At 38.7% G+C, this 25,916-nt stretch overlaps 1 protein-coding gene across 3 annotated transcripts in view; it reads left to right on the top strand.

Annotated features, from left to right (window-relative positions):
* The first annotated feature begins 1,492 nt into the window (after positions 1-1,492).
* Positions 1,493-25,916, top strand: part of CDH5 (cadherin 5) — a 46,029-nt gene continuing 21,605 nt past the window's right edge. The window contains exons 1-2 of one of the 3 annotated variants that reach the window (XM_031950332.1): positions 1,493-1,659; positions 24,971-25,195. In XM_031950332.1, coding sequence (XP_031806192.1) covers positions 24,992-25,195 — 204 coding nt within the window. In that variant the 5' untranslated portion in view covers positions 1,493-1,659; positions 24,971-24,991. Of the gene's footprint in view, positions 1,660-14,745; positions 14,897-21,312; positions 21,333-24,970; positions 25,196-25,916 lie in introns of those variants that run through there. The other 2 variants (XM_031950333.1, XM_031950334.1) reach the window with 2 other exon arrangements.

The following is a 25,916-nucleotide window of genomic DNA, read 5'->3' as shown; positions in this document are numbered from 1 at the left end:
AGAAAAAAATTATGAAAGGGATGGTTTCAAAGGAACCTTAGGACATTTGCATGAACTAAGACAGAGAAAAACCAGCAGAATCCAGAAAAAAACATCCCTAGCAACAACACTTTAAAACAAATGACTTAAAAGAACTCTTATTTAAATCAATGACCAACCACAGTCCTAAAGGACCATTGATAAAGCATGCTACCCAACTCCTGAGCCCAAGGACAGAATGAAACATACATTTCTGAATATGGAAAATGTGTGGATTTACGCTGCTCAACTCTGCTTATTTGTTACAGATATTGTGCTTTTCTTTGTTACCTTGAGGACAGGGAGGAAGGTTATGTGTAAAGAGAAAGAAGTTAGCAACAGTATTCCACTCCAAAAAGAAACAAAAGAAAGTCTTTGAAATGTATTTAAAATTTCACAGAAAAGAGCAGAAATGAAACTGAAAGAAACAAAAAATCAGGACCTCTTTGAAAATAGCATTGAATTTATATACATTTTAAAAAGTGAACTGTATAAAATAGATTCATAATTTCATATATAATCTACTTTTTACTTTCAATATGGAAATGCTATTTTTGTTTTTTGGTATTCATTTAATTATAGAACAAAAAAAATAGAAAAAAAAAGTGGTATGTTCCATTTAGAACTTTTAAAACAGTAAGGCTCTCAAAGATAATCTAATCTAATCCCCTCATTTTAAAGAAGAGGGAAACTGAAGCCCAGAGAGGGCATTGATTTGACCAAGACCACAAACCCAATTGGGGCAGAACCAATACCACAACCCAAAACTCTTGTCTTTGAGGCTACTACTCTATCCACTCCCCCACTGTGCTTTTAGATCATTTTTAAAATGTGGGAAATTAAGCCTAGAGGAGGTAAATGATTTTCATAAAAGATAGAAGAGCTGATTGAAAGCAAGCCTTGTAAACCCAAACCCATCCTTATTAGAAATCTAGAGCAGAATGCCCAAATAATTCAATTACAAAGATGAGGCATGATTGATGTGGTAGAAAGGACATTGAATACAGAGTTAAGAGACCTGGATTCAAGTCCTGGTACTTGACCAAGTAAGTCAGTTCACTAAAGGTATAGATAGATATAGATAGACGATGAGTCTATCGGCCAATACCCTCTGACCCTTTGCCCACTTCTCTAGTTAAGGCTTTGGATAAACTCTAGCCTTGGTTGCCCACTATTCCAAAGCAGTTGGGAACCTCTGCTTTCCAAATGCCTGATGAGTGGCCCAGGCACTTCTGAACAGAGTTCCAGAATTCCCCTCTTGGGCCCAGTCCCAAAGCCATTTACCCATATAAAATTAACAGGACAGACATAAAATCAACAGAGACTTCCAGATTTACAGTATCCCAGGGGCAGTCCTCAGGCAGGTCCAGGGCAGCTCTGCCCCTCACAATGCAGCCTCCATGTATCTGGAGCTTTCCTCTCCAGGCCTGACCCTAAAAGGAACAATAACAGGAAGCCATACCGGGTGGGAAGCTGAGCTGGAAAAGTCAGAGGCAGGAGGAAAGCTGCACACACCCAGTGGCCCACTTGGGACAGGGACGCCCAAGCTGCTGTGTGTTCTCCCCTGTGCCTTTTTCCTAGTCTGGACAGAAGGCAAAGGACCCAGGATTACTCAGCCCCATTTCCGGGGCCAAAGCTAAGGTAAGAGACTGCTACTCCCTTAGGGGAAAAACAACTTTCTTGATTTTCTGTATCCTGATTGGAGGGAAAGGGAGGATGGAAATTGGTATTAGGAGATTTAGGCTAGTAGGGAAAGTGAAATGTATAAACATACATGTATGCCTATTTGGGAAGCATGGAATAGGAGATAGAGGTCCATCCTTGGAAGTAAGGAAGAGATGAATCTAACTGCTGCCCCATGACCATATTGACTATGTGTCACAGACAAGTAAAATGCCCTTTTAGTACCCCCAGACTCTTTCAGTCGTTGTAATGGGTCTTCTGTGTCAAGAGTTGCCAAAATAGATAAAATCACAAATCTGAAACAGATATATATGTGTAGAAGTATATATGTAGTAGAAGTTATATACAGCCATGTATATAAAGTCTTTGAACCCTTGACTTTTTTTGTATGATCCCAATGCTTGTTCCTTTTGAAGAATTTTATAAGTTCAGAAAAGGACCATAAGAGGGGTACATTAGAGAAAAAGCCCTAGATTCAAAGTTAGAAAATCTAGATTCTTAATTTAGCTCTGTTCCTTGTTCTATGTGTGTCCTTGAATAATTCATTTAAATTCTGAAACTCAGTTTCTTCCTCTGTAAAATAGAGAGTTTGGACTAAGTAACCACTGAGGTCCTTTCTAGCCATAAATTTATGTTTCCATGACCTTTAAAGGAAAGAATATCTGGGCTAAAAGGGAACCTTAAAGCAGGAAGGGCTTTCAGAAATCATCTTGTCCACATCTCATATTTTATATAAAGTTACCCCAAAAAACAGAAAACTCAAACCCAAAACTGATGCCCAGCCCAGTTTCCTTATCATGCCATTGGACTGCTTCCAAGAAGTAGTATCCTGTTTCTTTGTCTCTTCCATCCTAGGGTATTTTGAATGTCTCTCCTCACCCCCCCCCCACCCCTACCCCTACCCTGTCCGGTTTATCCACTTATAGCTTAGTGACTTAATTAAAAGGATAAAATAAAGGAATCCATGGCAAGACAGAAGACCACTACCTCTGAGCCATCTCAAAAACAATCTCTTCCAAATTTTCTCCAGCCTCTGCTCATTTTCTAAGTCATAAGGCTGAGTTACAGTTCTAGGAGCTAAGTCCTCTTTTTGGGATTTTCTCCATACCTGAAGTTAAAAAGATACAGGCCAGCACAGTGAGAGATGCTTTGAGGAATCAAGACAAGAGATAAGATACTTTCCTAATAAAAAACCCCAGACCAGTCACCTGCAATGTAGGCTAGCCCCAGGAATATGCCAGCCTGCCCTAGATACTTTAGGACTACTCCTGCCCATTGTCTGCCTTCCTGGGTCTTCCACAGAAGATTTGGGCTCCAAATGACCCAAAATCTGTTCTCATAGTGAAACCTCCATCCCCTCTCCTCAGGTCCTGCCTTGCTGTCCATTTTCACCAAGTTCAATGGGAAAGAAGCATCATGCCAGATTCTATATGCCAGATACTAAAGGATCTGAATTAGAATCCCAACCCTACACCAACTCATTGTAAGACCATGGCAAAGTTATTTCACCCTGGTCCTCAGTTTCCTTATCTGCAAACTGAAAGAAAGAGTTGGACTAAATGTTGTCACAATTTCTTCCAGCTCTACCAATCTATAATTTTATGACACAAAATTAAAAAACTAAAAACCAGTCCTGTTGGAGCAATGGAAAACACTTGAGAGTATGAATTCTCACAGTTCTTGCCACTTTGGGCATTTTTTTATGGCCTATGGGGTGTGTGTGTGTGTGTGTGTGTGTGTGTGTGTGTACTTAAAGGGTAAAAGAAGATACAAAATTAGGGAAAATGGAAGTTTTCTGAGTAGCTCTTTGCCATTTAAAGGGGGGGGAAAGTCCTTGGGGAACACTGGTGGCCCAAGAATCAGAAGCCCTGAGTTTTTATCCCAGCCCTTTCAGGGTAACTGAATGACTGTGGCCAAATTATTTATTCCTTCTAAACTTCAGTTTGACCATCTCTCATCCAAGAGGGAACAATATGATGCAGAGCAAAGATCACTGACTCTGAAGTTAGAGGATATGTGTTTAAGCCCCATCTCTGATTTTTATTACCTGTGTCATTGCTCTGGACCTCAATCTTTCTCACCTGAGTGGATTGCACTAGATAGATTCCAAAGTCCCTATAATGCTAGATCTGTGATTTCTGAGATTCCCTTTATCATCATCCAAACATCTGATGATGTAGATGAATCAAAACCTTTTAGAAAGCCAATGTTATCTTAGGGCTAACATATACACACAGTAAGGTGGGGAAGGGTAAATTGTAGGGCATAGGTGAAAAGACCATTCCACCCCTACTTCCCACCAGAAAAGTGATATTTCCCACCTGCTTACTAAGGTTAGGTGATACAGAGATAGAGCCCACCCTGAAATAAGAAAAGGCAGAGTTCAAATCCAGTCACAGATATTCCCCAGCTGTGTAACCCCAAGGAAGTCACTTCATCTATTTGTTTCAGTAAGGTTGTTGTGAGAATCAAATCAGAGAAATAATATAAAGGGCTTGCATAGTGTCTGGCACATAATAAGTGCTTTATAAATGTTAGTAATTTATTATTAGCCATTACATAGAGATTCTCTCTGTAGAACCATAGAGGAATGGAGTAGTATAAAAAATATTAGATATATTGTGAAGAAGCCTTAGCTAGGTGACTATGATTTTTTTTTTCAGAATCTCAGTTTCTTCAATGGGAACAAAAATTCAAAATCACTACCTCCCAAGGTTGTTGTGAGGAAAGTACTCTGTAGGTTATAGAGCTCTAGGCAACCTATCATGACCATCACCTTCCTAAGCACCTCTTTTCAAAAAGTATATTTTAGTTTTCCCAATTACATGTAAAAACAATTTTTAACATTTACATGTTTGAGTTGGAAGTTTTTTCCCATTTCTCCCTCTCCATCCTCTTCCCTTCCCTTCCTTTTTTATTGAGAAGGTAAGTAATTTGATATAGGTTATATACATATAGTCTTCTTTTAAAATTTTAAAGAGGTCATGTAAGGGAATGGATATTTAGTTCTTCTAAGGCACAGTCTCAGTGTAAATGAGGGACTCAAATCTATAATTTCTTTCCTCTCTCAAATGAATCAGTGAAAGCATCAATTTGGGACTTGTTTCTTCATTTCCTCACCCCCACACCATTGACTCTATGTCCACTCATCCTGTGTGACTCTTACCCTCCACCCCCCTAAAAGTTCCCCAGTGGGGCTCCACCCACTGACCAAGAAACCTTCCTTCCTTTCTCTTGGCATGGGGAGAGTATCAACAGGGGATTCTAGCTTTCCACGTTCATACTGGATGACTAGCCTGACATCATCTCTTCCTCTCCCTATCCATAAAATAACTCTTACTTTGCCTACCTCACAGCAGTATCAGAAAGAATGTTCTGTAAGCCTTAAAGTGGAATAACAATGAATGCTGGGTCAGTAATGTAGTTAGACAGACAGATGCCAGGTCTGTTGCAGTCCTAAAATCCTATATAAATGAGAGGTAGCCAGCAGTAAGGCTCTGAAAGGACAGACGGTCTGGTGGGAGGAGGATAAACAGAAAAGCTGTGGAATGCAGAGCAGCATGGGAGAAAAAGCATGCACTGAGCCCTGAACTGGGGACAGTGGTCAAGGGGCCAAGAGTAGTGACATAGCCACAGGAATTAGAAATAGGCAGGCTTCTTAAGACACATTCTATGGGTATCATCTTGCTTCTGAGAGCTCTAATTGTAAGCTGAAACAAGAGCACAGAGTTTAAGCCAAAAGTGGGCAACCCATGTCATTATACCATGTACCAAAGTGCTTGGTACACAGAGAGTGCATAATAAATACAAATGAATGGATGGAGTAAGATGGGATGGCATGATGAAAACAGCACTAGATTTGGAATCCAAAGAACTTAGAGTCAAATCCTAATTTTATTACTTATTACCTATATATAACTATGAGTAAGTCACTTCCCAGGCTTCTATTGATTTTTCAATAATAATAATTGATATAGAAATGAAAAGTAACAGTAATAATGATGACAATAATAATAATTGACATAGAAATGAAAAATAAGGGTAATAATAATAATAATTGACAAGGATGAAAAGTAACAGTAACAATGACAACAATAATGATTGACATAGAAATGAAAAGTAACTAATAATAATGACAATAATAATAATTGACATAGAAATGAAAAGTAATGGTAATAATGACAATAATAGTAATAATAATTGACATAGTAATGAAAAGTAACAGTAAAAGCAATGACAGTAATAATAATAATAATAATTGATATAGAGCTTTAAAATTCACAAAATTCCTTCCTTATAATGGGCCAATAAGGTTGGCCATTTTATTGCCTAGGGTTATAATTGCCATTTTACAGATAAGAAAACATAGGCTTTAAGAATAGGAGCTACCTGTCCATGATCACACAGCTATTAAGTTTTGAGAGTAGGAATCAAATCTAGGGTCCAAGCCCAACCCTCTATATACTAGGAACAGGACAGAAGATGGCATGGTGATAGTCAGCACAGTAAATAAATGGTGGTTCTGGAGTAAGGAAGACCTGAATTCAAATCTAGCCTCAGTTACTAGCTGGATGACTTTAAACAAGTCTTTTTACTTTGGTTTCTTCAACTGTAAAATGGGTATAATAATAGTATCTACCTTTCAGGGTTGTTATGAGAATCAAATGAAATGTATAAAGTACTTAGTGAAATATCTAACGTGTAGTGCATACTATATAAATGACAGCTAGCATTAATATAATTATATTCTTGTTCAGTCAATTCTGACTCTTTGTATCATTGTGGATCTTATTGTCCATGAGGTTTTCTTGGCAAAGATCCTGGAGTAATTTATCATTTCCTTCTTTAATGAATTAAGGCAAACAGGAGTTAAGTGACTTGGCCAATAAGTATCTGAAGTTGGATTTGAATTCAGATCTTCCTAACTCCAGGCCCATTATTCTTTCCACTGAGCCATCTAGCTGCTCCTTATTATAATATGTGGAAAGAAAATAATAATAAAAGTTAACTTTTAGTTAGTATTTTATTTGTAATAGACTTCACATGCCTTATCTGGTTTCTCACTACCACCCTGTGAAATATCATCTCCATTTTATAGTTGAAGAAGAGAGGCTTTGTTATTAAGTCATATCAGTCACGTCCAACTCTTCATGACCTCATTTGGGATCCAACATTCTATCCAAGGATTCACTTATGGAATAATGCAGAATTAAATGAGATGGAATAAGTTAAAGTATTTTTTTAATTGAAGAATTGTTACTGAAATTTCTTCTATCTCCTCTTTCCTTTCTTCTTCCCCTCCATTTCTTCCTTCCCTACACTATATTGCTTCCCTGATTTGTCTCCTTTCTTGCCTTCCTTCCCCAGTTTCTCTCCATGCTCTAACTAGAAAACCTTCAGTTTATTTTCAGTCCACCAGGGCAACCTCAAAACTGCTGAAGCTGCTATGTTCTGAATTAACTATCCCTTCCAATAAGAACTTAGGACCCTTTTTAAAGTCAATAACCACAGTTCCTACCTCCAAGAGACCATCTGGTCTTTTGGTTGTTTTGTTTGGGCTGTCAGGGAGTTTCCCTGAGAGGGTTAAGTTTAGAAGAGCCAGGCGGGACCAACCTGAATGATTGTTTTGCTGAAACAAAAGCAGGATGTGAAAAACCGGAAAGCAGGAGGAGGCATGTTTAGTTTTAAACTTAGAACCCCCAGTGACTCATGGCTCTTTGCTGAGATGCAGTAGGAGATGAGAGACGATCCTCAGATGGAAAAGCTGGTCAGGGCAGCAAAAGTCATATAAAAACTCATTTTATCAATTGGTTATTTTCCTTGCCCACTGCTGGTGTCCAAATGTTGGGATTTTCCTCTTCTCTTCCCTCCTTTCCCGTAACAAAAGGGAGCTACGGCCAAATCAATCAGAGGACAAGCATTATTAAGCACTTACTATGAGCCAGGCACTGTGTTAAGTACTGAAAATATAATAAAAGACAAAAAGAAGCCTGGCCTTTCTGGAGCTTTCACTTTAATGGGGGAGGCAACATGAAAATAACTAGGTACCTACAAGGAAAAAAAAACAGAGTAGTGAAATGGAAAGTGATCTGAGAGAAGAAACTCCATCTCCCTTCTCCTCCTTCTTCCCAGGATATTTCTACACTGGCCACCAAATCAATCACAGAATTGCAAACTCTTTCAACTTCAAAAGGGCATCAGAGATGTCACTGTTGAGTCATTTTTTCAATTGTATCCAATTCTTTGTGATCCCATTGGGGTTTTCTTGGCAAAGATACTAGAGTGGTCTTCCTATTTCCTTCCCCAGATCATTTTACAGATGAGGAAATGGAGGCAAATATTATTAAGTGACTTGCTCAGAGTCACACAGCTAATATGTATCTGAGGTCAGATTTGAACTCAGGAAAATGAGTCTGACTCCAAGCCTGGCATTCCTTCCACTGCAGTAGCACAACCTAGATGGCATTACATCAGAAGTCTAAATCATATCTGATATAGAAGAATTCTCTCTATATCTTCCAACATCCCCCTCAACAGAATGGGAACAAAATTAATTAATCTACTACACAAGAGTCCTATAAATACTTGACTGAAAGACTGTGGGTCTTATCCATGACCCCCAATTTTTTCAGTGGATTCTAAGAAGTGAAGGTAAGGATTGGACATAGGAGGAAAGCCTACACAAAATAAAAGTATTAGAAAGGAGAGGGAATGGAGGAAGTAAGGAGACCCCATTCATGACAACGTGATATGTAAAGGAAAGTACTGTATAATTAGGCTGGAAAAATAGATTGAAGCCAGGTCAGAAAGGGCAATTTGGTGGTACAGTGTGGATAGAGCACTTCTCCTGGAGTCAAAAAGAATTAAACTCAAATTTGAATTCAGCATAAAACTAGTTATGTAACCCTAGGCAAGTCACTTGACTCAATCTCTACTCCCAAGGTTATTTATGAAGATTAAATAAGATAATATTTGTAAACCATTTAGCACAATATCTGGCACCCAATATATATGTGCTTCTTTCCTTTAAATGCCAAATAAAGCTATCTATGTTTAATCCTAAAAATTAGGAAAAAGCCTTTGGAGTTAATTGAGCAGGGTAGTGATATGGTCAGTGTGTGCTTTAGGAAAATCACTTGTGCAGCTATATATAAGAGGGACTTAAGAAATAGATTTAAGATAAAGAGACTTGTTAGGAGGTCATTGAGAAAGCCCAGGTTAGAAATGATATGAGGCTACCATAGAAGATGGATGGGAGAGATATTATTGATGTAGAATCAATAATTCTGTTCATTGACATGAAAATCAAGAACAACACTCTGAAGAAAAGTGAGAAATCCAAGCTGATGTCCAGGTTCCTTCTTTTAAAAATGGGACAATATTTTAGGAAGATATTGACATACTAGAATACATCCAGAGGAGGGCAACCAGTATTGTAAAATGGTCATGTAAAATGGATGACCATTTATATAACCTATATAATATGATCCTTATAACAACTTATCATGTGAAAGAAGACTTCGATTTGCACTGCTTCGAGTAATTATATAAAGTTCATGATTTGCAACCATGGGGCACCATGGAAAACCAATTGGTTCTTTTAAAAGATGAGCCCTTGACTCAGGGAGAAACTCGGGGTCATTAAAAAGCACTTTCAAATTTCCCAGAAGCAATACAAACCTATTTCACTAATTCATTCAACAAGCATTTACTACCCTCTGCAGCTATTTAGACTAGAAGAGTTCTTGTTCAGTTCTGGACTCAGTTTGCATTGTTTGTACATGATAGAGAACATACCGGTTTCTGAAGAACTGAAATTGAGAATCAACCCAAAAGTAGTGTATGATGGGCATGAGCAAGAAAGGAAAGAAAAAGGATGTCAGCAGAAAAATGCATCACTGGAAAAATATGGCCAGTCCCATAACAAACCTGAGATTGATCAAAGGACAGCCCATGATGGAAGGAGAAATGGAGAGAAAGGGCTCCAACAATATTGAGTGAATCTCTTATGTCAAACTTACTGGAAGATGTGGATCTAAGTTATACAGGATGGGCCAGCATGTATGTGTTGAAATTGGCATGGGATGTTATGATAACAGATTTAGATCTGAAAGAGAATTTGGAGGCTATCAAGTCTAGTACCTTTATTTTACAGGTTTAAAAAAGTGACAGAGAAGTTAAGTGATTTGCCTAAAGTTACATAGTTAGAGGCAGCTGGTGGCTCAGTGGGTAAAGCATTGGGCCTGGAGTCAAAGAGACCTGAGTTGAAATACAACCTCAAACACTTCCTAGCTATATAATCCTGGGCAAATCAATCCACTGGAGAAAGAAATGCCAAATCACTCCAGTATCTTTGCCAAGAAAACCTCATGAACACTATAATCCATCAGCTCATTCAGATATGACTAAATAACAACAGCATATCTAGATAATGTTTTGGATGGGATTGGAATCCAGATCTTCCTGACTTCAAGTCTAATGATATATCCACCATACTGAACAATCTGTCATTAGAAGGAGTGTCCATATGATGAAGGACAAGGATCCCTTAGAATATAGATTAAGAAAGTTGGAGCTGTCCAAAAATGTAATTGGGCTGAAGATTTTCAAGCTTAGTCTGTATGGTTATTTGTTAGAAATAGAAAAAAGATTCAAGTGTAGACTGGCATCCATGTAATGTCAAGGGAATTACAGGAAAGCCTCCAAGATTTTGAACATACTCACTATGGGTATGGTGGATTAACTAAAGGACATGGACAAGAGATGAATAAGATAGATAAGCAAGAACAGACCATTATCTCCATCACTGGAAAGAAAACCTCACATTAATATCTTAAGTCCATTGGTGTTGAATTTGGACATGGACTGAACCACTGAGTCCATGGCAGTACAATGTTCCCCAACAGTGAGATTCCATGATTCTATGAATTAACATCATTTAAAACTCTGCTTTTAAATATATGTTATCTTAGGAAGGAGGGAAGGAAGGAAGGAAGGAAGGAAGGAAGGAAGGAAGGAAGGAAGGAAGGAAGGAAGGAAGGAAGGAAGGAAGGAAGGAAGGAAGGAAGGAAGCATTCTAAAAGATGCTAAGGATACTGAGAAATGGATGTAAATAGTGCATTTTAAGCATAGGGATAGTCTACATAAAAACATGGCATTTGTTGATAGAATGGTAAGTTTAGAAACTCACAGTTTGACTGAAACAAAAATGCACAAAGATGGAGCAACATGAAATAAGTCTAGGTAGGCATAGGGAACCATATTGGGGAGGGTTTTAAATGGCAGATTGAGGAGTTTGCATTTTATCCCCAAGGCAAGAGCAAGCCACTGAAAACAATCTTTAATTATTCAATGTCTTGGTTCCCCTGCTACAGTGTAAGCTCTTAAATGTTTCATAAGCTTTTTGTAAGGAAAGCATTTTGTAAATTGTAAAGTGCCATAAACGTATGAGCTCTCATAATTATTTATCACCAGTCTATATAATCTCAGTACTCTAGAAGTTGAGCAAGAGTGAGATGATGGGAGCCTAAAAGTAGTCCATGAGCTAAAAGGCTTAAAAATATTCTTGAGCTAAGCCTTGGTTATTATTATTAATAATAGAAACACAATTGTGAAGTACTTTAAGGTTTACAAACTTTTTTTCCTTTTGACATCTTATGAAAGAAGCAGTGCATGTGTTAGCAACTCTATTTTATGTCAATTAATCCATCAATAAATAAGTTTTCATTAAGTTTTTACCATGTTCCTGACACTTCTAGGCACCCAAGAGATAGACAAAAATGAAACACTGCCTGCCCTCAAGAAACTTATATTCTATCAGGATAAAAAACATCTACTTATCTAAGTAGAAGCACAATATGTAAAAAACAAAATACCCAGTAATTTAAGGGAATTCTAGCAGCTGAGAGATGGATGAGGGAAATCAGGGAAAGTCTCTAGTGTGGAAATTCTTACTTTGGGACCTCCATAGAGGTCCATGAACTTGAATGAGAAAAAAAATTAAATCACTATTTCTCTTATAACTGATTTCTCTTGTAATGTAATATATCTTATTTTATGAATTTAAAGCCATCATTCTGAGATGGCTTCTTAATATTAAGCTTACCAAACCACCAAAGAGGTCTACAAAAAAAGTAGAAGGAAGTAGTGTCTGAGTCGAGCTTTGAAAGAATCAAGGGATTATAAGAAGCAGAAGTGTTTTTTTTTAAAGCATCTGGGTAAGAAAGACAGCATGTAGCTCAGGGAGATACATTGACTTGCCCACAATCTCTTCAGTAGTAAATGACAGGATCTGAAACCAGACCTATGGCCTTCAAATCAAAAACTCTCCATTATAGTATATGAATGGGTGGAAGGTAATTAGTGAAGTGATTTGTTCTTCCTTCGCACACCTTTCTCTAGATGACAGAACAGTCAAAACATGAAGAGCCAAAGTTACACTGGATGTAATTCTTCCCAGCTGCTGAAAAAGGGCCAAGCACTTAACCAGTCCATTTCTTATTGACTGGTCAAAACAGGGTTCATTCTGTGGCCACTGATTTAGTGGGAGGCCACCGACTCCTAATGAATTTTGAACCACAGCAGATGATGGATTTGTAGAATAGCCACAGAAACTTTGATCTAGAAAAAAAAAGAAACGAAAACTTTAATCATATAATTTAATCCCACCAACAGAAAGAATGGTAGCAACCATGTGAACTGAGAAAGAATAGGGAAGCTAACATGTGGATCAGGCTTGCACTATGAATGATCTTCAAAATGGATAACTGGGAATCACAGAGAAGCAATAATTCTCCAGATGTCATTTAGGGCAAAGTATAAGGGACCTGTATTCTGCTGTGCCACAATTAGGGAGAGACATTTACCAGATAGAAAATGATCAGAGAAGCATGCTAGGATTATACCATAGGATCAGCTGAAGGAAGAAGAGAAGAGGTGTTTTGTTTTGGGGGTTTTTTTTTGGGGGGGGAGGGAGTATAATAGCCATCTTCAAGTAACTATATATCACTTACTATATTATGTGTATATGTATATATACATTTGTGTGTATCACCAATTTTTCCCAGGCACTGTGCTAAGCACCTTTTACATATATTGTCTCATTGTGAGGATCAAATGAGGATCAAGGTAAATATTATTATTTTCCTTATTTTATAATTGAGGAAAATGAGGCAGACACAAGTTAAGTGACTTGCTCAGGGTCATCCAGTTTGTGAGTGTCTGAGGCTAATTTTAATTCAGGTCTTCCTGACTCTACAGTTAACAGCTATCTCTGAACATATCTAGGGCAAGAGGCAAAAAGCATGCTTGCAAATCCACTTTTTATGAGAGGCTAGGGAAGAGCTCCTAGGTCATAAGACCTGGTCAGGAGAGAGGTCCAATATTCCAGCCCCAAACAAGGAAACAAAAGCCCGGAGGCAATGACTTTGTAGGCAAAAGAAGGAATACATCCAGTGTAACTCTGGCTCTTTATGTTTTGACTGTTCTGTCATCTGAAGGCAGGAGTATCAAGAAAGGTGTGCGAAGGAAGAACAAATCACTTCACTAATTACCTTCCATCCATTCATATACTATAATGGAGAGTTTTTGAAGTCCATAGAATAGCCCAATGTTGTTTCTGAGGCAACCATTACTTCTGAGGTTGTGTCCCTTACTACCATCATCACCAAGGGGAGGAAAGAAAAAACAATCAAGTAACATATATTTGAAGCTAGTTATTGTTATGTGACTAGATGTTAAGAAAGGTTCTTTCTATGATGCTGAAGGTGTGTACATGCTGTCAGCCCGGGGCAATGTCCCTCTTGCCTCATTCTGATCCAATCAGAGCCAGTATCAGAGTTGAGTCAAAGTAGAACAGCTTCAATTCCCCATCACTGGACATCTTCAAGAATTGACTGGATATTGAAGAATGGAGGCCTGCTCCAATCTAAGTGAGACTAATTCTAAGATTCTGTCTGTGAAGGAGAGAAAGAAAGATGAGAAATCTACCCTTCAGTGACCTGGAAAAGTATAATCATCTCCCTAAATATCTAATTATTCAGGCTAAGGGCTAAGCACCATTCATAATGGGAAGGAATATTTATAATAATAACAATAACTCCCATTTATATTTAGTTTTAAGATTTACAAAGGGCCTAAAATGCAAGCCTCCCCAAAAATCTCTCTCCTCTGCCAACATGGTACCATAAGAAGAATTCTTTGGAGACGGGATTCTCTCCATTAACCATCTATGTGACATGGAACTACTCCTTTCCCTATTTCTCCCTATTCCCACTCTCCTCATCAAACAGGGCTAGCAATATCTGCACCACCTACTTCACAGGCATATTGTAAGGATTCTTGTTGTCCTTCCTTCTCAAAAAGGACCGTGACATCAGGGAGATGATGTCAGGACAAACTAGTGAGTTGGGTTTAAGTGAGGGGAGGTTGTGAATGTCACCAATCTCACTTTCTCCTGTGAAGCCATCTGGGTCCAAGAGCAAGATGCAGATCAGAACTACTGGAGATGGCCCTGGATGCAGTAGGAGATCTTGTTCTTCTGAAGTTAAGATCTTTAAGAGATCTCTGTTTGACTGAGACAATGTCCAATCTGTGATTAAGCCTAGATGAGATTTGAGGCAAAGAATGGTCTCTTTTATTTAGTCACCGAAAGAAAAGGGGGAGAGGGAGGGAATGTGTTGCAAGGAACGCACATTGTAAACCTCCAGGTTTTGTAAGAATGGGTAATTACTCATCAGAGACTAGAGGGAGTGGACAGTGGGGAGTGTTTGAAGCCCTTCCCCTCTCACCACCACAGGCCCACCACAGAAACATGTTCTGTTATCTCTTCCTGTTGGTCTCCCAACTCTTGAACCTGGAAACCCCAGCTCTATGGGGGTTCTCTAAGGGGATCTCCATGGGGAGAGTCCAGAGTCCAATGGGAAGTGGTTACACACAGCTGGGCTAAGGAAGGCAGTGGGGTGTGTACTCCCACGTGGGATCATTCCTTTGGTTCTGCCAAAGTGAATTCACGCCCTCCATTCCTGTACTGACCCTTCTCCCTGGGAAGCTTCTTTTTTCATGCTTTAGTTCCAAACCTCAGCTTCCAACAATCAGTTTCTTGCCTTTAATTAAGATGGAAGGGACAGCCGCTGGGTTGATTGGAACATTGCTGTCGCTTGTTTCCAGTAAAGAAGAAAGTGTGCACTCACAATTGGTGTGTATTTGTTTGCTTTTGTCTTTTCGGTAGCATGGAGGCAGTGTGATGTAAAGGAAAGACTGGGGATCTACAAGAAATTAGGGGGAATGAGGGAAAGTTATAGGGACGTTGGTTTTAGAACAAGGCAAATAAGAACTTGACAGTGATTAGAATTTTTAGAAGATAAAGTGGGGTGCTTCATGGATCAGTAAACTGCCTGTCACTGAAGATATCCAAGCAGAGGCTAAATGAATATTGGTTGGGAATACTGCCAAAGGAATTCTTTCATCAAGAAGGACAAAGACATGGATATGGCCTCTTAGGATCCTGCAAATTGAGGATGCTTGAGTTGGGGATGCAATAGGGTGCCAGAGAATTTGAAATCAGAGGATTAGAGCAAGAAACCCAGCTCTGTGATTACAACTGCTCTGAGCTTGGGCAAGTAGCTTCATTTTGTGGTGCTTCAATTTCCTTATCTGTAAAATAAAGATGCTTTAATGAAGTGATCTCTTAAATCCTTTCCAGCCCCAAAATCTACATTCCTCTTAACCTAGAATAATAGTTATTTAATTCACTATAATTAAACACCTACTATACTCAAGGCACTGCATTAGGAAAATTAAAATTGAAAATCCTGTCCACAAGGAAACTACTTTCTACTGAGGGGCTAAAATATGTTCTGAGAAAATTATAATAGAAGGTAACTCAGAGGAAAAAAAGAGAGGAAGAGAGTACAAAAAGAAGAGAGAGAAACAGACAGAGACAGAGATAGAGAAAGAGAAAGAGAGAGACATAAACAGAGACAGAGACAGAGACAAGAGAGATAAAGAGAGAAACAGAGAGAGAGAGAAAGAGAGAGACAGAGAGAGACAGAGAGAGAGAGAGAGAGAGAGAGAGAGAGAGAGAGAGAGCACAGACTTCTGTGTTCTAGGTTCCCTCTCAGCTTTAATATTCATATTGTCTATTTTAACATACTATATTCTAAAGCAAAGCTTTTTACACTGTGGATTGGGATCGAGTAACTGAATGTGGGTATTGTGAAATTGACTATCAGTAAATGCCTATCTTATATATTTGATGTTTATGCTTATTTTATATACCCAGAGTCAAATAAAAATTTCTTTTGGACAAAAAGGTGTTGAGAAAAAAACGTTTAAGAAGCTCTTTCAGCTCTGACATCTTCCCATCAATGATTTTAGAAAGGAGATGGTCAGGGTGGACTTCTCAGAGGCAGTGAATCTGACTAATAGGAAGGAGAGAGAGAGAGAGAGAGAGAGAGAGAGAGAGAGAGAGAGAGAGAGAGAGAGAGAGAGAGAGGAAGAAGAATAAGGAATAGCATTTCTAGAGATGGGAACAGGATGAACAATCATGGCAAATCAAGAGAAGGGGAAGGGGAAAAATTAAAGGACAATGAATATTCATCAAGCTAACTTTCTCTCTACCAGAAAAGTGATCATCTTATCTTAATGCCAAAGGTCCAAGCTTCAGTAAAGGATCATAAGCCCCTTTTATTAAAGACCCATGTGCTCTTTCCTAAAAGACATCTCTCTTCAACTGGTTTTCTTCCTCTTTGTAGTTTAGGGAGACAAAACCCAAAGAGAGTCGTGTAATATATTCATTTAATCTATTGTGCGTTTAGTGAAGGCAGAGACTATCTTTTTAAAACCTCTTTTTTTGTAATGCCTGGCACAAAGTAGGTGTTTAAATAAATAGTTATCAACCTTCTCTCCTTTCCTAAATTCCCTCATATGGAGACCAAATTGTGGGTGGGATATGTATAAGCAAAGATCTCAGTCAGAGCTAACAACAAAACAGAAGCCGGAAATGGGAAAAGATGTCGACATCAGATTAAATTCATTTCTCTTCGTTTTAGTCCCTGGGGTTGGACACAAAGGATTGAATGGGACAAAGGCCTTGTCACAATGAACATGTGAAGGATTTTCTATATTTGGTCGGAGTCAAAATCCTTCTAGTAGCTGATGCCCAACAATAATTAGCAAATCATTTCCTCATCCAATCAGGAGCTATCAGAACATCAGATTTGTGAGTTTATCAAAGTGAAAATTGTACTCAGGAATCACAAATTGAATTGCTTAGTTGTTCTAGTCAGGCAGTCAAACAATAAGCCTGTTCTGTGCCAGGCAAGATGCTCTAATAGTCCCTGGTGAGGATGAGGTCAAATGAGCATGTCACCTGAAAATAAAAGGGTCAGCAGGGGTGAAATTTAATGGGTTGATAATTGATAGGCAATGTCTTACAATGGAAAATGCTCTGGATTTAAATCCAACTTGAAATTAAAAACAAGATCTTGAATCATTTATGAACTATGTCCCTAGTAGACAAGAGAGGCAAGATGAGTTAGGGAATCAGATGCTAGAGTTGGGGACAGAAAGTCTTAGGCTCAAATCCTTATTCAGATACTAGTTATATGAATCACCTCTTTGGGTTTCAATATCTTCAGTTATAAAGAAAGAAGGCAAGAGTATAAGCATTACCAGGCACTACGCTAAGTGCTTTTTACAAATATTATTTCATCTTATGCTCATAACTACCCTGGGTGTTAAGTGCTACAGTGATCTCCATTTTATATTTGAGGAAACTGAGGCAGACAGGTTAAATGACTTGCCTAGGGTCTCTTATCTGAGACCAGGTCTATCTTGCCTGCAGGACCAGTTTTGTCTACTGCACCACCAGCTGCCTCTAAACATAATGTACACAGTGACCTCTACAATCACTTCCAATTATGTTTCTGTGATCTCTCTATATCTCTGTTCCCTTATATAAAACAAGAATAACAAAACTGCTACTATTTCACAAAACAGTGAAGAAAACATTTTGTAAAAACTATAAAAATATTAAGATATAAAATATTATCATTTGTTGATTGACAGCAGACCCCTCAAAAAACTTTCCCTTTGTGTATGTATAACATTCCATTCTGTTCCCTGTGTTTAAAGATCACAGTGCTAAAGGAGTACTTTTTTGTGTGAATAAATGTGGCTGAAAAGAGAAACATGGAATCCCAAGCCATGTCCACCCTGTTCCCAAAATTACAATTCATTGGTAACCTCTAAGTATGTAGAAGGCTGAATTTTCTGAATCATATTCTTCGCCCCAATAGGACTCAGAAATTGAGTTCCTTGTTCTCATTGAGCCCTTCCTTGGCTCCCTCCCTGAGCAACAAAAATGGCATGACTTGGCAATGTTTTCTGGGAGTAGGGGGAAGTGGGAGAGAATGTGAGGAAATGGACAGATCAAAGCTGATTCTGAGATTTCTGAGTCCAAGTGATTGGGAAGATGGGGGTGTCATCCAGAGATAGACAAAAGGAAACTGAGAGGAAGGGCACATTTAGCAGAGAAATTAGGAGCTCGGGTCTGGATGAGCTGAGTGTGAGATATTGATGGGTGGACTTGCCCTCTCTGCAACCAGAAATTCACTTTCCTGTTAATGGCAGACAAATCTCAGCTGCCTTTTCCCAGGTATCCATATCGGGACCCAACTTTGCAGCCCTGAGCTTGAAGCCAGAAGTCCTAGGTTCAAATTCTCAGCCTACTATTTATTGGACAAATCAGTTCCTTTTCTTGTTCTCATTTTCCTCATTTTGCTGTGTAAATGACACAAGAATAACAAGACGCCAGAGTATTAAACTTGTCTTGGGGTTTATCGAGATCTCTGGCAAGGAAACCCCTCCACCCCGATCCATATGGCAAACACTCCAAGAAGGAACAAAAGAACAAATTACAAAGGAAGGGGAAGCATTCAGGCAAAAGGGGTTTGGGACCGGATGCTGCAAGAGCTGGCTGATTAATGAAGATATCTTAACCTGAATGATCAGGGAATCTTTGAAGTCAGCCTGAAAAGACATTATCACACAGGATATTCTTGGGGAGGGGATATTGGGGTGGGGAGCATGGCAAGGAGGTCCTTTAATTGATGAACTAATAGATAATGGAGGGATCCGTATCCAAGTCACTAAAATGGAAAGAACTGTTCAGTTTGTGATGCATAACTGCTAGGGAGCACAGTGAATGACCTGGAATCAGGAAGATCAGAGTTCAAACCCAGCCTCAAATACTTCCTAGTTGTGAGACCTGGGCAAGTACATTTAACCTATTTGCCTCAGTTTTCTCATCTATAAAATGGTGACAATAACACACACCTAACAAGGTTGATGATCAAAGTAACTTTGCAAACCTTAGAGTGCTGTATAATAATAGCTAACATTTATAAAGTACTTACTATATGCCAGACACTGAGCTAAATGCTTTACAATTATTCTCTCATTTGATCCTCACAACAATCCTGGGAGAGAGGTATTATTATTCTCTGCATTTTATAGATGAAGAAATTGATGAAAACAGAGATTACATTACTTTTCCAGGACTACACAGCTAGTAATTGTCTGAGGCTGCATCTGAACCCAGATCTTCCTGACCCTAGACTGAACACTCTATACACTGAGCCATCCAATTGCTATAGTTAACTATTACTACTGCTGTGATTAGTATCTGCAAGGAATATAATACTCAGTTATTCATTATACTCATAGCACACTTAATGCATTACCTATGAATGAAAAAAATGAATTTTAAAAAGCATTTGTTAAATGCCTCCCATGTTCTAGGCTCTATACCAAGTCCTAGAGATACAAATATAAGCAAGCAAGAATTCCTGCCCTGGAGAAATTGACATTCTAATTGGGGATAACACATACAGGGCAATTATATTTTTCAGTTATTCTTTATGACCTCTTTGGGGGTTTTATTGGCAGACATACTGAAGTTGTTTGCCATCTCCTTCTCCAGCTCATTTTACAGATGAGGAAACTGAGGCAAACAGAGTTATATGACTTGCCCAGAGTCACACAGCTAGTAAATCTGAACTCAGGAAAATGAGTCTTCCTGATTCCAGGCCCAGCCCTCTATCTATTGAGCCATCTGGCTGCCCCAAAGGGGAATTAAGGGATACCTCAAAGAATTATGAAGAAAGTGATTTGTAAATCTTAAACCTTAAAACTGAAATGTGAATGCTTCTGTGCTGCTGCCTAAATCCTTTGGGGAGGTGGGAGTGCCAGAGAGGGAAAAGAGAAGGTCCTTTCTATAGTGAGAAAGAAGGCAAGCAAACCCCAGTGGCGCCTCTCAGAAGTCATGAACTCTCTCACATGACATTTTTAAGTTTCATTTCCATTGGCTTTTTCTTTCATTTTCCCTTTTAATTCCTTTGCCTACCCTACACCTGAGCAGAAAGTAGCTCAAAACCTAAAGTTCCCTAAAGACCATCCCCTTATTGTCCACTGAGGTTCCTTTTACCTCTCAAATTCTATAGTTCTATGATTCTTAAGTCTATAGTAGAAAGAACAGTGGACCCAAAGTGGGTATCCAAACTGGGACTCCTTAGTGTCCCCTAAAATCTTTTCCTATCCCTACCACTCTCTGCCATGCCAGAATAATGATAAACATAACCACAATAATAGTATTTGTAGAGTTTTTTTAAAGTTTACAATGTGTTTCAGAATATTAGCTGATTTTTATCCTGAAACAACCCTAGCAGACCCATGCTTTTATTATCCCCATTTTATATTTGAGGAAACTGAAGCAGACAGAAGTTAAGTGGCTTGCCCAGGGTCACACAGTTATAAGTGTATGAGGTCACATTCGAACTCAGGTCTTACTCTGAACTCAAGATTCAGCATTCTGATCACTGATACAGCATGATATATTGGCAAAACATTAGCTCTGGAATCAGAGCACCTGGGTTCTAGCAGCATCTCCACCCACTAGCCACAGAACCTAGCTTTTAACCCCCCTGAATGTTAGTTTCTTTGTAAAGTAGGACTAACGGTAGTTAGTGGGAATCAAATGATGTGTTGTCTACCAAGAACTTTTTAACCATGAAATATTATGTAAATATAAGTCATTATCATCACTCTTAAAGCTTGATCTTTTAGATCAAGTGGACTGGAGGTTAGAAGGGTTCTTAGAGATTCAGTTGGATTACATAGTTGATCTCATCTTACAGATAGGAAAACAAAGGTTCATTAAAAGGAAATGATTTACCCAAAGTCACAGAGAAAATTAGAAGGAGAATCTGGACTATAACTCAGGTCTCCTGACTCTCAGACCAGGTCTTGTCCTAGATATCCCAGCCCCCAAACAGAGCTCACTCCCAAGGGAAGAAGGATCAGCGGTCCCAATGGTCCCATCTCTCCACTGTTATTTCTACATTTCTCAGAAAATCATTGCCGTAGTCAGCTCTTCCTGAGGCCAGTTTGGCGCCAGTCATTCGAATGTATTAGCATTATTAGAGTTCACAGAACTCCCTCAGTTAGCAAAAGGTCTGTAATCTCCTGCTTCAGCTCTTTGCCCTCTCTCAGAACTTCCTCTCAGTTGGACCCACTTTTTATTGGAACAGTGCTGGTGTTCCACTGACTCTCACACAGACTGCCCAGCCAAGGTAGGAAAAACCTGTTGTTTGGTAACTTTTATACTAATAGCCATAGTCTGCAGGCAGGTTCAAAGGGTTCCCAGGTGACCTTCCTTCAATACAAATTCAGGAGCCTTCAGAGGCCACAGCTGGGTCAATGAATTCATTTAGGTTAGGGAGGACAAGCCCCAGTGCTTGGGCTGAGGAAGTCAAGGCTGCCAGTTTGATCACTCTGTGGGCTAAGAAAGTTCATTAATCCAATTGTTCTTGGAACTAACTTGGAGGGACCTTAGTACATGGAATTTCAGAGCTGAGAGCACAGGATGTCAGAGAAGGGAGGAGCTTTGAGGCCATATAATATTTGAATAGAAAGTGTCAGAGCTAAAGGAGACATTAGGACAAAGAATATCTGTTAGAGGGAACCTTAGAACAGAAAATGTCAAAGTAGAAAGGCTCTTAAAACACAGACTTTCAGAACTGGAAAGAACCTTAAAACAAAATGTTAGAATGAGAAGAGACCTTAGAACAAAAAATATCAGAATTAGAGGGAGCCTGAGAACAGAAAATGTCAAAGCAGAAAGGGACAGAACCACAGAATTTCAAAGCTGGAAAGAACCTTAGAACATAGAATGCTAGAGCTAGAAGCCACCACAGAACCCAAAACCCTATTTCTGGAAGGGATATTTACTGTCTTAAATTCCCTTCTATCTCTGATGTTCTGACATTCTGAGACCATATAGTACATTTAACTGGTGATGAAACCGAGGACCACAGGACTACAAATCCAAGGTCAAAAAGCAAATTAGAGCCTACTTTTTGTAAAATGGAGAGAAGATCAACAATGCAATGATCCAATCCAATCCCAAAGAACTCATGTTGAAGCATGCAATCTGCTTTAGAGAGAATCTATCTGAATATAGACTGAAGGATGCTATTTTTCACTTCTTTTCTTTCATTCTTTTTTTATTTGTCTTCTTGTACAAAATGACTAATATGAAAAAGTTTTACATGTTTGCATGGTATTGCTTACTATCTCAGGGAGCAAAAAGAGGGAGGATAGATTTGGAACTCAAAACTTTTTTTAATATTTAAAAATTGTTTTAGAATGTAATTGGGGGAAGAATTTTTATTTAAAAATGAAGAGAATAAATCCCATCCTGCCTACTTCATTAGGCTACAGTGAAGATCAAATTAAATAATATATGCCTTTGCAATCTGTAAATTACTGTACAAATGTGATTGGTTACTATTATTATTGAGCTGAGAGCTGAGTGACCAAGGATAGACATAGCACATGCTTCCTTAGGAATCATGAAATAGAAGTAAATACCCTCCTCAAGCCAATTGAATGCCAATTGGTTTGGGAGACGGTTACTGAAAGGTGAGGAAAAGGACAGAGTAATTTCATGGAATCTCAAAAGTCTGACAGAACCTTTAGTGTTATCTAACCCAACCCTAGGACAGCTAGGTAGCACCATAGTATATAGAGTGTTAGACCTAGGAAGAATCATCTTCTTGAGTTCAAATACTGAATCAGACACTTTACTAGCTTTGTGATTCTGGGCAAATCACTTAACCCCATTTGCCTCGATTTCCTCTCTGTAAAATGAGGTGGCAAAGGAAATGACAAACCATTCCAGTGCCTTTTTTTTTCTTTTTTGCTGAGGCAATTGGAGTTAAGTGACTTGTCCAGGGTCACACAGCTAGGAAGTGTTAAGTATCTGAGGCCAGATTTGAACTCAGGTCCTCCTAACTTTAGGGCTAGTAGGGATAGTAGCTCTATCCACTATGCCACCTAGCTGCCCCCATTCCAAGCAATTCCCAAATGGGGTCATGAAGAGTCAGACATCACTGAAAATAATTGAACTCGATGTACAATGGATGGAAACTCATTTCAGAAGCCTTGAGAGTGGACTTCTAATCCTTGGAAAAAGTAAAGTCAGGAAAATCATCAATTTCAAGAAACCCCACATTTAAAGGATGAGAATTAAAGATCCAAGTCGAATCCCCTTCCCATTTTACTTGGAAGGAAACTAGGTTACAGTATGTGGGAGTAGTTTATCCCAGGTCACACAAGTGACAAGGTTTGAACTCAGCTACCCTACTACAGAATCCAGTGGGATAGTATTTTTTATTATTTAGAAAGTTTTTTCTTATATCAGGTCAAAATCTTCTCTGAAAAGTATACTCATCATTCCTAGCCTGGAAAACTCTCCCTTCTCCAGACTTGACTACCAACCTCCCTGGCTTCCATTAAGTCCCAAATGAAATCTCACTTTCTACAAAAAAATCTTCTCTACATCCTCTTAATTCCTGTGCCTTCTCTTTTTTAATTTCTTAATTATTTCTAATTTATCATCTATATAGTTGTTTACATTAAATCATGAAGGCAGACACTGTCTTTTGCTTCTTCTTTTTAGATCTCCATTGCTTACACTGCCCAGTACAAAGTAGGTGCTTAATAAATGTTTATAAGGTATTGATTTAAAGCTAAAAGGGACCTTAGATAACATCTCATCCAATCTCATATAATAGATGAGAAAACTGAGGCAAACTGAATTAAGTGACTTGCTCGGTGTCACATAGCTAGTTAAGTGTCTGAGGCTGGATTTGAACTCAGGTCCTTCTGACTCAAGGACTAGAATTCTATCCACTGGATTACCTATCTATCTCCCCTTTATTAAGAACTTCTATAATTTTATGCAATATATAATTATATGTAAGTTGTGGCTTCCAATTGCTTCCCAATAAAAGTACCAACTTGTCTTGGTATTCAAGCTCTACAATCTGTCAGCAATCTAACTTCCAATCTTATCTCATACTAGTACCCTTCATATGGTGATCTCCTGGAACACTCTCCATCCGCCATTTTCGTCCTCACCTCTCCCATCCCCATTTCTTTGCTCATGCCTTTCTCCATACCCAGCATAGGACTTCCTATCATCTCTATCAGTTATATTCCTTCTCTTGCTTCAGGGTCCTCTCAAAGGCCTCATCTGTGAATCTTTCAACAAATAACAAATAATTATGAAGTACCTACTATGTGCAAGGTACTATGCTAGCACCTGCAGATATTCAAAAAAGTAACAACAAAACAATCTCTGCCTTCGACATTCTTTGAATTATTCAGGCAAAAATATCCTCTTTTTGCTCAAATTCCTTATTCCAATTGCCCGAATCTCAATTTGGAAGTTAATTCATTCTTTTAGCATAGATATGACACAGGCCCTGCTCTCAAGAAGTTTACAATCTAGAGAGGGAAGGAAAAAAAAGTATCAGAAAAGCTTTTTGCCCCTCAGCATCAAGTATAATGTCTTTCAACTATAGCAGTTACTAAATATTTTAATTTAAACTTTTAAATTTAGTATTGTTTAATTAATGGAATTCATTTAGGCAAGTAGATGGCTCAGTGGTTGTGTACTAAGCAAGCAAAGTGGCACAATGGATAGGGCATGGGGCATGGATTCAGGAAGACTAGTTCAAATCCAACCTCAAACACTTAGTAGCTAATATATGTCCTTAACTTATCTGTGTCTCAGTTTCCCCATTGGTAAAATGGGGATAATGGATCCTACCTCTCAGAGTTGTTGCATGGATTATGTAAACCTTAAAACACTATATAAATGCTAATTACTATTTTAAAAAATTTGTCCTTACCTTTTTTGTAGACTTGAGCAGGTCACAGGAAGATGGAAAAACAGATCCTCATCCTTTTCCTGGCTGCAGCCTGCAAAAGTGTGATAAGAGCCTGTGCAGAGGCAGAAAACTTCCCCCTAGAGCTTCCCCTGTCAGGGGCCCAGGATGTTCGCCCACGGTTTAAGAGAGATTGGATTTGGAACCAAATGCACATCCAGGAAGAGATGACTGGCCAACTCCCTCATCTTGTGGGCAAGGTAAAAAGTTCTCTCTTTAAGAGGCTGACTATCATACGTAGGACTTCTTGCAGCAAGGCAAACAGTTTTCTCAGAGTCCCTGCTATTCAAGCTATACTACTATAGACCTTCTGGGTAAGAGGGAAACATCACTGAGAATTATAGTTTAAAAGTTAGAGGTTGACTCCAGTCCTTTTAGTTCACAGATAAAGATACAAAGTCTCTGAAAAGAGTCATTACTTACCCAATTGAGTGTTACACTTACAGAGCCCCTGCTCTCAAAAGGCTTACCATCTAGGGAGACAAGAATATCACACATGAAACCAATAGGATGTGAGCCATTATTTCCTTAAACAATGGATGTATGGAGAGCCTTTGTCAGACACACTCATCATGGATTAAACTGGTTTGGGAAGATTTTCTGGAGGAGGTGGGCTTTGAAGTAAATGAATAAACCTTGAATAAGCAGAGAAGAGAAGGTAAGAGGCTCAGTGTACCACATTCTCCTGTGGTATCTCCTGTGAGCAGCAGCAGGGAAGGCAATCTAGAGGAATGGGAAGAGTACTATCTTCAAAATTAAGAAGTCAGGATTCAAATCCTGACTCAGCATAAGCCAATACATCTTCAAGGTGCTAGATAGACAAAAACAAAAATTCCTTCCCTTCAAGTTTGGAGAAAGAAATGGCTTTGGGGAAAATAAATACATGGTATGTGTTATTGGGTAATTTATTTCTTAACTGGA

The sequence above is a fragment of the Sarcophilus harrisii genome, chromosome 2, assembly GCF_902635505.1.
Source record: "Sarcophilus harrisii chromosome 2, mSarHar1.11, whole genome shotgun sequence".
Taxonomy (NCBI): domain Eukaryota; kingdom Metazoa; phylum Chordata; class Mammalia; order Dasyuromorphia; family Dasyuridae; genus Sarcophilus; species Sarcophilus harrisii.
Note: the sequence above shows the minus strand (reverse complement) of the source record. Positions and strands in the feature narration are given on the sequence as shown.